The sequence below is a fragment of the Rhipicephalus microplus genome, chromosome 6 (genome assembly GCF_043290135.1).
Source record: "Rhipicephalus microplus isolate Deutch F79 chromosome 6, USDA_Rmic, whole genome shotgun sequence".
NCBI lineage: Eukaryota > Metazoa > Arthropoda > Arachnida > Ixodida > Ixodidae > Rhipicephalus > Rhipicephalus microplus.
Genome location: NC_134705.1, coordinates 116,612,697 through 116,625,069, shown reverse-complemented (window position 1 = coordinate 116,625,069; position 12,373 = coordinate 116,612,697). Strand labels below are relative to the sequence as shown.

The 12,373-nt window shown below is 42.5% G+C and overlaps 1 protein-coding gene and 1 long non-coding RNA gene across 4 annotated transcripts in view; one reads left to right on the top strand and one right to left on the bottom strand.

Annotated features, from left to right (window-relative positions):
- Window positions 1-12,373, bottom strand: part of LOC142765445 (uncharacterized) — a 64,049-nt gene that overhangs the window by 11,362 nt on the left and 40,314 nt on the right. The window lies entirely within an intron of this gene.
- Window positions 5,300-12,373, top strand: part of LOC142765443 (uncharacterized) — a 52,272-nt gene continuing 45,198 nt past the window's right edge. For 2 of the 3 annotated variants that reach the window (XM_075866474.1, XM_075866473.1), the window contains exon 1: window positions 5,300-5,512. In XM_075866474.1, coding sequence (XP_075722589.1) covers window positions 5,333-5,512 — 180 coding nt within the window. In that variant the 5' untranslated portion in view covers window positions 5,300-5,332. Of the gene's footprint in view, window positions 5,513-8,704; window positions 8,847-12,373 lie in introns of those variants that run through there. The other variant, XM_075866475.1, reaches the window with a different exon arrangement.

The window sequence follows — 12,373 nt, the reverse complement described above, 5'->3', positions numbered from 1 at the left end:
TGGCGGCAACTTGACCTCATACTGAATCGTCACGACAAAATATTTCTTCTACGTCATAAAAATTGAAAACTTAATCTAACTATCGAAGAGTGTCGAATGAAGGTTTCAGAAGCCAACCAAATGGTAAAAATTGTTCTTTAATTAAATAGTAATAATCACAGTAGGTGCTGTGTACAAGTTCCGGGTCAAATTCTAATGCTGTTGGGTCGGCGAACGGATGAAAAAGAACTTAAGTAAAGAAGCATCTGAAAGTAACTGGCCCGCACTCAGGTCACCGGGACATTTTGTGTGGTGAGGCATAGTCTTTACACGACGGTCTGAACCCGCTGAATTTCCCACAGTTGTTCGTGAAGATCTGCTCTAGTCAGCGCACCCAGCCATCGCTCCTCGAGAAAGTCTTGCCCTACATTACCCTTTGGAATACTGCTATGACCTGTTTGCATGACCACCGGATATGTGTTCTGTTGCTTACCTAAGTGGTGTTTCTTTAGGAAAGCTATGGTAAGTTTTAATAGTATTACCTAATGATGTAGAAGGCAACCTTAATAATAAAATCAATATTCAACAAACGAAAATAAACAAAACTGTGAGAGCATTGGTAATTCAAATAGTTAAAAGTCTTTGGCACGACCCAGAAAAGCATAAACGGTGCCTCCACATTTTACAAATTGAGAGCGTACTTTATGAGCGGAACTCTGCAGCGTGACATTTTAAGGTTATTCTTGCTCGCAGGAAATCTTCAAGCTATTCAAAGCATGATTTTATTTCTGCACGACCGGTATAATGTCAGGATGTCACTGGTCTACACGCCAATGCCGTTGACAATAAAAAATCTGCGAGTGCGCAGGCTACATGCGATCATTTCATGGCAGAGTTTGGACAAATTGCGCAAGCAAGAGGCCATAACACCGCATTATATGAGGTAAAACAACTCTGAGAAAAGTGTACATGCAAAAACGTCTGCCAAAGTTATGTCGATTTGGATTCTTAAACAAATACGTACATACGAAGGCTCTTATTGAATTTATGAGCAACAAAATTAGAAAAGGTCACCAGACCTACCATGTGAGGAGGTCGGTCGGTTCATCAATCTTGCCATCTGCAGATCAGTACTCTTGGTTAAGATACTAGTCCGCGTCAACGGTTTTAATTTCTGAGATGTTGAAAGCGTTTTTATGTTTTTGAAATTTATGGAGAGTTCTTGACTAATGCTTGAAGTCACCTGCTTCCTCTGCACTGTTTTTTTTTGCCACGCCACTTAGGATCCGCTATTTTTCAGTGGAATGGGTCGGTGCACATTGTCCTCATTTCAGTTGTCTTGTTTTTCAAACATACCATCTTGGAGTGAAAGCAGGAAATATAGCTCTTACGAAAAAAGCGAAAAAAAAGAATACTTTAGGTCGCAATGAAATGAATAGGTCGGCTATTCCCTTTTTGTAGTTGAATTTCGCCCTAGAACATCAAGTCCTTCAATAAGCGTCAACTCGCCGAAGAAAACAACTATTTCTGGAACAAATGTGCGATAAAAATGACTAGCTAGGACACAAACTATACAGATCCGTATCAGTTACGTTGTTTGTTTTACTCAGTACTGCGGTCTCAACCCTAGTTCCACAGATCTGGTTTAGTTTTATTCAGAGAGATGCAAGATATGGTTAGTTTTATATCGAAACTACCTTTCCTAAATTCAGATCACAATTAAGCATTGCTGCACTTTTACTACAATTGTTACATTTTTTGAGCTGGCTCTTCACAAAGTTTTTTATGTCAGCCTGAATAATTCATTATTTGTTATCAACATTGGTTTCTCCTTGGCCGCTCAAGTACCTACCACGAATCTTGCTAGTCTCATGACCCCAATTTCTTCTCCTATTTCTCTCAGAGTAGAGGTTGATGTAGCCTGCTGTGACCTGAACAAGGCTTTTGACGTAGTCAGCCACTTACAGTTTTTGTTTAAACTTGCAAACTTTGATCTTGACTCGTCTGTTGTGAATCTCCTTCAAAGCTATCTGCTTAATAGACCATGCTATGTTGCCGTCAATGGCCCTACGTATTTCTTGTACAAAGTGACTATTGGAGTCCCCGAGGGATCGGTATTAGGCCCACTGTTACTTTTAATTTACGTCAACGATGTTTCTTTTGGAATTCAATATTCTTCTAGTCTCTTGTATGCTGATGACATTAGGATATTTAAAAAAGTAATTCAGTCAATGACTGTCGCTGGCTGCAGCCAAATTTGTGTTTTCTCTGAATGGTGTGATAATAAATACCTCGCTTGAATACCTCAAAGACCAAATTCATCAGTATATTCGCAAAACATCCATCGTGTCATTTGAATACTGTGTCAATACTATGTCCTTATGTAAAGTATACGAATTCAGTGGTGTTGGTGTTCTTTTTCATAGCATGCTACATTTTTCTGCTCACACTCAACGTACTACCATGCGTGGCCTTCGTTCTTTTGCCTGCATTTGTAGAATCTCTCGAGAATTCAGTTCTCCCACAGCCTTTCACATATTGTACACCGTGATATGTCTTTCTCAACTCAAACATGCATCTATGATATCGAATGACATTGCTAATTTTGGATGTGATGCCATAGAGCGTGTCGAGAAAAACATTTTAGGCATTTACAAACATCGTATCGCTAGAAATACCTCGGAATCTTGTTTTAACACTACCAGAATATTATCATTGCCATAACTTTACTGCCGATAAAATCGCACTGAATATTATTTCTTGACAAACTTGTTCTCGGTATGCCATCTTGCCCTTTACTTCTCATTTGTGTAAATTTTCAGATTCCACGTAAGATAGCCAGAGAATATTGACCATTTTATGTACCCGCCAACTTCTTTTAACACTCAGGTGGAGCAGTGGTTATACCATCACAAGGGATAACTCGGTGTTTTAAGACTTCACATGTGACAAGTTCGACGACGGCAGAACTCGAGGCTCTGCGCAATGCACTGGAACACATCAATTCAGAAGAAAGACCACGTAAATGGGCTGTGTTTTCTGACTCAAAACCAGCGTTACAGTGCCTGATATCAGTTCTCCGACGCGGATGCCACGACCAGTTGACCTACCAAACCGTGAAACCTCACCACCTGTTAATACAAAAAGGCCATGACATCGTCTTTCAGTGGTTACCTGGGCATAGTGGTGTAGGCGGCAATGATTCTGCAGATCATGCTGCTCGCACGTCACATAAAGAAGCGAACAGCGTTCCGATATCGCTTTCAAGAGCGGATGCGGCGAGGCAGATACGTCAACTGGCCCGCAGTCTCACACTGACTGAGTGGAACACACCAAGCATACGACGTACACGACTGCACGAACTCGACCCTTCACTACAACTCCGGCCTCCACCCGGCCTACATCGACGTGAAGCTTCGCCTGTCTATCGCCTTTGGCTGGGAGTTGCTTTCACGAAAGCTTATACCACGTTAATCAGAATTACCGACAGTGCGGCGTGCGATGTTTGCGGCACCGACGAAAATATCGAACACCTGTTGTGTCATTGTCCTCGATTTGCCTCAGAGAGACAAGTACTTGCCAACGCAATGCGGCGACTGGATGATCGGCCTCTTTCTGTGCAGGTGCTATTACAGCAACGTACACATGCCTCGACAGCCCACAAGGCAGTGAAAGCCCTGCTGCGTTTCCTGAGAAAGACAGGCTTGTGTGAACGCCTCTGACATGTGGTAGAGTTCTACACGCTGCAGTGAAATTACTGTCAGTCTCTCCCCCACCCCCTTTTTCCCTCTCTTCCCTCTTTCTCGTCTTTCTTGTCCCCTTCCTTTATCCCCCAGTGTAGGGTAGCCAACCGGATGTCTTTCTGGTTAACCTCCCTGCCTTTTCTCTTTTTGTTGCTTCCTCCTCCTACCTCTCACAAAACACAAAGTTCATATAATGTTTACTAGCATAATCTTGATGTTTTTCACTGTCCAGCGTAATTCTTTTTATCTCAGCTCTGCACTGTTTTACCATAGTTTTTCACAATGCATGAATTCTTCCCTTTCCGTCTTTTAGGAATGTTTGCGCATAGATGTGTGTGTTCCCCTTTATTCATCACTTCATTTCTATGATTTTCATCTTGTGTTTTTATTCGTCCTGTTTTGCGCTGATCTATCTTTTACTGTGTATTTTCAATCTTTATTTGATTTTTTGAGGGCTGCCTGTATTGTAGTATTTGTGTCGTTATATTATTATTTATTGTCTTTATTGTTTGTTTTTATTGTTTTATTTTTACGTGCGCCTGCACTAGCATCTCATGGTTGTTCCAAGGCGTGTTAAATAAATGATTGACTGACTGATTGAATGATTGATGATTATTCGCTTCCCTATGATTTTTGCCGAACCAATGAGGTTCCTGATGCCACCGCGAGATTTTCTGCTACACAAGCTACCTCTAGCTAATTCGTCAATCTTGCGTCAGCCTCTTATCATTCTTTCTGGCTTAATATAGTTGATTGATATGTGGGGTTTACCGTCCTAAAACCACCATATGATTATGAGAGACACCGTAGTGAAGGGCACCGGAAATTTTGACCACCTGGGGTTCTTTAACGTGCGCCCAAATCTGAGCACACGGGCCTACAACATATCCGCCTCCATCGGAAATGCAGCTGCCGCAGCTGGGATTTGAACCCTCGACTTGCGAGTCAGCGGCCGAGTACCTTAGCCACTAGACCACCTCGGCGTGACTTCTGGCCTAATATAAACTTAATATATAGTCATATAGGCTTAATATAGGCTTATATATATAGCCGCTTGTGAGTCACCTGCATTGGAGGGGCTGTGCTAATAAAGTATCATGTGACTGTGGGGAACGATTTATAGACGTGCGCCATAAGTTATTTATGTTGCTCGTGTAATGATTCGCTAATAGTGCTCGTTGTACACTGATGCCCTTCCACGCTAGCTAGTTTTGGCGTGTATCAAGTTGCGGGGGTGACAACGAGAGTGTGCAGACGCAGACGGCTACGTAAAGAGATAAGTACATAGAGAGATATAAATATTCAAAGCACCTGCAGTTCGTTGAAAAGGCTTCGATTTGAATACCTCATTCACGTTTGCGCTTTCAGTTAATACAAGGAAAAGTTTAGAAAGCTGACAATTGATTAGGTGGCGTATTTGATAGATATTTCACACTGCCAAGTATAGTTCAGAAAGAAGAAAATGTCGCGAGATAACTTTTGAACCAAAGCGCTCCTAAACTTTGTGTGTCTTCAAGAAACGAGAGATAATATAAAAACTACATGATAAATGAGGCAGTATAAAATGAACTGTTGGAAATAATACAAGACTACTTCCGTGAGACGTGGGGATGCGTTTACAGGCAGTATGTTCAGTAATTTATTGGTCACTGGCAGTACGCGCAGAGAGTATTGATAGCGCTGAATCGTATTATGACTATGAATATGGCGAAATAGCAACCCCTACAAACGACGGGACGAAAAAACCACCAAACAAAGGCACAAACCTTGTGGTGTATTCAATCGAGCAGGTAAAAACTTTTTTTTGTTCTGCATCGCATGCTTATGTTTTGAGTTATTCCTAAGTGTGTAACAATGCACGTATTTACGAATAGTTCTTATGTATCGCCATCACATACTGTAGTTGCAAAAGCAAATATTGTAACAGAGCATAATGTGCAGAGATTGCTTCTATAATTACAATAATAATAGTAAATATATTATCTCAATTCTTACGAACGCAACATGCAGATGAGTACGAAACACGCCGTCATGCAAGGCTCCAAAAACTTTGACCACCTGATATTTTTTATCATACGAAAAACATCGTTTTCAAAGACGTAATGTTTTAGCAGACATTTGTTGTGGCTGAAAACAAACAGCTACTTTTGTAGCTGTGAAGCTGACGTAAAATTGTCAGAACTTGGTGTAGTGCTATGTCTCAGTCATAGACAAATGTCTCAGTCATAAGAAACCACAATTGTGAGTGCCATATTCAAGCGATCATAGCAATATTCACTTTTGTTGCTCTCCTGGAAGCCACTGCTTGAAGGGGGCGCTAATAAAGCCAAACAAGAAATAAAAACGAAGCGAGCCGGCTACACGAAAGTTGTTTTCGATTTTACTGCATAGACTTTGTGGAAATGTTCAGTGGTGATATGCTGAAGATGTCGCCATCAGTTATGGCTTACTCAACAGTAGTTATCAACCATAATACCACAAGGACATGTGATGAGGACAACGAAAACAAGAAAGAAACGCCACGCTTGCGCGGAACGCGCAGTACAGTCAGAGCGAAAGCAGGAAAAACGGCCTTTCACTAAGGTAGCTGCTACAAGAACACTAGCAGGGTACCCACTACACCATAACTCATAATTTTTGTGCAGGCATTCACTATGCCACTCAGCGCTTGCAAACAATTTTGTGCTAATTTTCGTTACGGTGGCGGACGAAGATAAAGAATGATGTCTAGTGCTATCGTAATGAAAATGTACCATTAGACGACCCACGTGTTACCTAACTCGCACTGTGTGACACCTGGCTGTTTCTATGCTGTTCTGAACGCTTTATTACACACATCATTGCAATTTTTCTTAATGTCAGGCAGGTCAATAGGGTATGTTTGCCATGAAGTTACAAGAAATGGTGTTCTAAGCAACAGTGAAAAGTCGCACTGTTAACACGCCGAACCAGCTCGGTCAACGATGTCTGTCTTCCGAGAAAAATCTGCTCAAGTGCGCAGTGTTGTTGAGACTTTGATCACGTTCCGACGTGGCTTCTCCTTAGCGGCGCTTGTGTGTGTTTTCCGGACTTTGATAAAGTATTTTTGCGTAGTTCGCAGTTAATCGCGTTGAGTGCATGGAATAAAGAAAAACAAACGGCAGCATATCCACGGGGTGAATAATGGAGAGTGGAGCGAAGCATCCGTCCGTCCATTCGTTCTTGCTTCTGTCCGTCCATGCGTCCATCTCTGCGTTCGTTTATGCATGCGTCCTTGCGTCCGTCCATGCACCTGTCTGTGTGTCCGTTCGTCCTTCTATAGTCAACACTCCAAGTTCCACCATCTCGCATCTTTTTATCAGATATTCCTTATATAGAAGCACCGCCATCCAGCGGACATTCCAAGGACTAAACGTGAGGTGGCACACGCACACTTTCTTACGGCTTGCACTTCGTGTCTACTTCCCACCTTTAACCACCTCGAGTTCTTGCTATATACTAGTTCACTGTATTCATGGCACTGCAGCCCAACGCTCGCTAAACCTTTCTAAAACCAAGGAGGTTACGCCCAGCGAGTATAACCTAGCAACCCTTTCTTATCAGATAGTGCTCAATGTACATGCCATTGGCTGCTAATGGGTAATGAGAGACAGGAGAATTCGGCTTTTAGTTAACGCGCACGCTGTGAATTTTTCATTTTGCAACAACGCACAGGAGAAATCTCCCACCTGGACCACCTAGCAGGTAAAACGTAAGACATGCTACGCACTACTACGAGGGACGAAAGGGTGCCGCCAGGCCCCAAAAACTCTCAAGTTCATGTGATCACCTGTAGGGGACAAAAAAAAAAATCAACCACGGCGCGTTTTTGCTTCAAACAGCCAGAGTGGATTTACTAACCTCTCTTGCCACTCGTGCCATTGCACTTTCTTGCAGGGGTGCCCTCGTCGGGGCCAAGTTTCAATTCTAAAACGATCAAATTCTACATATTTGCGTTTCTTACGCATAAAAAGCGACATGTCTTATAGCAAGTAGTTTCTCGTAAACATGTGCTGCGTCATCAATGTCTTGTAATAGTTTTTGCTCCAGCTGACTCGTGGTCTGCAGCAGGCTATCGACATCTATATCCTCTTTTCAAAATATTATACGGCGGCCAACAGTTGCGACGGCAGGTAACGGCTCGCAGTACGTTGTGATGTGTCTTGAACCGTTTTGTTTCACTGAAAATATTTCGAGCCTCTGCCGACCGACACACTCTTTCTCGTTACGTTTATTTTGACTCGTTCAAGTGCTTTCGCGAAGGGAATTCAAGTGGCTTCCAGCGAACGAAGCGACCATTGAAGCTTTCACCGGATGAACACCCGTTGCAAGCCGGGGCCGGTGAGTAGAACCCTCTTCAGTTTTTTAAAGGACGGTTGCTTGCTGGGCTAGTAGGTTCATTTCAACATATGTAGTTTTTTTTTGCCAATGGCTGCGTAGGTGTCACAAGGTGGCAGCGCATTACAATAGTAAATTTTACAAATTTTTACCTTGTGAATCTGTCCCCGGAAAAAAAAATATGCGTTACTCGCGGCGTGTCTTCCCGTGTTAACAAGTCACTGGCTCGTTAATTATGAAATTCTATCGCCAAGTAACACCAACCAGGCCGTTGCGATGAAAGAAGGCAAAGATATCACTGTCGCCTCGCATGTGTCTTCCTAGCTAGCCTATATATTAGTGCAAAAAACCTACGAGTTGATAGTTTACCGCCATCGCGTTTGAGAAACGTCACATAATTATGGGTGTGGTTTTGCTATATTGTGACAAAGAAAGGGTCACATAAATGAGAAATACTTCTTTTTCTGCCACAGTCTCCTGACCCACCTGACATGGAAGCGGCTGTGTACAATGGGCAAGGAACTTGCTACACGACACACGTTGTGAAGAAGCAGCCCTGAGTGATACTTGTGTTCTGAGATACCATTACATATACGTATAAAATACTGTTGTGTACTAGTCAACTGAGTTTATTTTTTTACTTTGGAAAATTTCATGCATTGATATCTGGTGATGTTGTTTTTCCAGACTGCCATGCAACGGCTGGATGACTACTTCCGAATGTCCACTCTGCAAGCACGTTGAAGCATCTGAATGTCCACTACAACGGTAATCTCGAACCTCACACATGCAATCCTGTATTTTTGGACGTTTTACCACGTTTATCGTATCAGGGAGGGGTGCTTTAGATTGGGCACAAGCGTTGGCTGCCACCCGTGGCAAGGAATCTACACTTTAATAACGTTGAAACTGTTACACTATTAGTTAGATTGTGTGGCACTGCTGAGCTCAACAACACAGGTTTCATCCCAGCCACAGTGGCCATATTTCGATGCGGGTGAAACGCTTAGACGCTTGTGTGCTTAAGGGTTTGTTCGATTCGCCTGCACCACATGATCCGTTTTACAAAGTGCTGCACCTCACCATTCGTTTCAGTAGTGCAGCAATGTCATCTTCTAAACCGTGCCATTCATTAAAAAAGTGCAAGGGAGGTGCAGCACCAAAACTAGTTCATAACGTTTCTGTACCTCTTACTCTGACGGCACTGGTTTAGTGTATCCGCACGCACTGTCTAACAAACAACATAGCAATAGACGTAGGTACAGTACCCATCTCTAAAAACGCGGCGGGTTTTGCCAAGATGTTCCCCTCATTAAATTAAGTGAACAAAAGAATTCTACTTTGTTGTCACCTTGTCATTGGCACTTGTGAAACCGCACTGCTGAACTCGGGCTGCGCTAGTTCTGAACTTCTCGTGCTCAGCTGTGAACCAGTCCCCATTGTGCAGGTGAACTAAAACGACCCTTAAAAGATGGAAGCTTGAAATTATGAAAAATCTATGAACATGAGTTGTGAGAGAAATTGTTTAGAGAAGCAGTCTTTTCTCCTGCGAGGCTACGATGTCATTTGTTGTAACCCCTGGAAGCCAGAATCAATCTAAATTTGCCCACTACTGTACAACTCCAAATCAATTCATAGTTGGCATGTGAATCGTCAGAAAATATTAATTGCATTAGTAAATGAACACCCCCGCAGTGAGGGGCAATACAGGCTTTCCGACGTTTAGTTGTGACTTGTGACAGTTTACGAACATCACCAAGAACTGTTTTGTCCTAATTACTGTGTTTAGCTCCTACAAATTGATTAAAAGATGTGCCAAAGCTCGCAGGGCTGCACTCAATTGCTTTAGCTTTGCACATATATTCAACATGCTCCTAAAATAATTATTCATAAAAGTGATGAGCACTTGCAGCACAGCTTCCACAAAGACGTGAATGCTGTCATGAAGAGCAAGATTGTGCTCATTGGATGGGGTACATTTTTTTCTTATAGCAAAGAAATGTCCCATATTTCTTTGAGCATATCTGTTTCTGTTTAAATTAAGTTGTCATAACTATAGTGTCTACCACTATGAAGGGAAATTCTGTGCACTACCATCATTAAAAAATCTAGGAAATCGCACAGGTCGTTCAAACATACATGATCTTGACTTATCCACAGTCACACTGCAAGATAGTACGTATTTCTAGTCGTAACCTCTAAAAGTAGAAGGTAGAAAAGAACTTCAGCTTGAAGCACAAGTATACTGAAAAAGTAAGCACAATAACAAGTGTGTATAAATGTGACCGTTATTGATCCAGTATTTGGACAGATTGACATCATGTACCACCAATTATTTGCAGGAGTGCTTGCTTGCAAGAGAGTGCTGAAGTTCTATCGATATGTTTATGCAAAAAAGAGGTTGTGTTCAGGGCTGAGCAGATAGTGTATTGTAGGAGCATGAACAAAGATGTACAAACAACAAAAATGTACAATGCATGTTTTGAGCACATTTCCTTTGAATTGGGCCTTTTCGATCTGTAAGCGCACACCTCATAACTGTTCCTTTAGCATACATGTTCGCTGCATATTTGGCCGACCGGTCATTACCTGCGACGAAAAATTCTAGCTGTAGTAACTGTGTAACTTAACTCTAACAATAAATGTAGCAAGCCTGAAATATTTTTAGGCTCATCACGTAAACACATATTACCTATGATAGGGGCTCACGGCTGAGAATTAAAACTAGTGCCTACCCTTCAGCCCCGACGCGACATTGAACAATTGTGAAGTACTCAATGTAGCATTGCGGAGAGAGAAAAATTCAATACTGCACGCATCCACAATTGCTTATGTAACAAATTTAGCAAAACAACATTGCTCTCACTGCTCGAGCTATCTATCGGCAATGTGCAAGCTTCCTTCCCGATTACACATCATGCACTCACTTCAAGGTCAACACTACAGGGCAAGTGCCGCATCTGACGGCAAAATCGGACCCCAGTCCTGAAGCCACGATATTAAACTCGAACGCCGCTACACAATGAGAGCGACGTTCATTCAGCGATCTCGATGTTCAACTATATGCATATGCTTGTTAGCTTTCAATAGTCTTTACACACGGGTGGAAAGCTTTCGATATGTATGAGTGACTTGTTCTGTTTGGACCTGACCGTATACATTGATTGTACCGGCTTGGACGCTCGCAATAAACGATGTGAACCTTGCTTGATTGACGTTGTTTTGACCAGTAAAGGCCACTAGGTCAACCGACGATAATTACAGACGCGAAGCGCGATTTAGCAACGAAAAAAAAAATGCCAGAGAAAGCGAGCAGCGCGAACCAGCCGCGAGCCCCCCTCCCCCCCCCTTCCCCCGGTTGCTGCAAAAAATGTCTTTTTATTGATGATGATAGTACTACCAGCACCATCTCACCTCGCGGTATTGCAGTTCAGTACGCCACCGCTACGTATTTGCATGCTATTTTGATACACCAGTCTAACAGTTCAGTTTCCGTTCTTTAAAATGGTAGGTGTTTTGTGGTGCTGCTTTAAGGAGCTTCGCCTCTAAAAAAAGTGACGTTGTAGCTCAGGGCATACAGTTTCCTATATACACTAGAGGGAACTATGGTGTAGTGTTTATGGAAGCTGCAACGCACAACGCTTCAGCGAGCACGGGAATGATGGATAGTACACACATTTGTCTAATTTTGGTGCTTCTGGCCTGCTTCAGGCTCCGTGTGTGCTCTTGGAGCTGTTTTCTCACAAAACAACAATCAACAAATTTTCAGCGGTTGTGCTTCAACACATTATTTTTTAGGCTTACCTTTTCAAACCTCGTCTGAAGTTGAAAAGGGTTTGTCCTTTCTTTCAAAACAAAACCGAAACACAGCAGTAAACGAAGCCACAATTGCGATTCACCCCCCGCAGGTACGAAGACTAGGCAAATCTGTGTACTACCCATCATTCCCATGGTCGCTGAACGATCGCAGCGCCAGAGTCCCCTCTAGTTATCTTTAGAAAACTCTATAACTTATGGGAAAAATATTAAGCTGGCACGTGGGGCAATTGGATTTAATTCTCGATACGTCCTTGGTGTTTTTCACTTACCTAGTTTTTTTCTAGCTTTGCACCTTAATGATTACAGACACCGGCGACGGCGGACACGATCCCGACGGCGGACACGGTGATGGCGCACACGACCCGTTTCATAATCTCATAACAGCTTTCGCTGAAAAAATATTCCTTATCAGTGTGACTCTTAATTGCGCCAGAATTTGCACGGTAGTATCATTTTTGCTACATGATGAACATTGT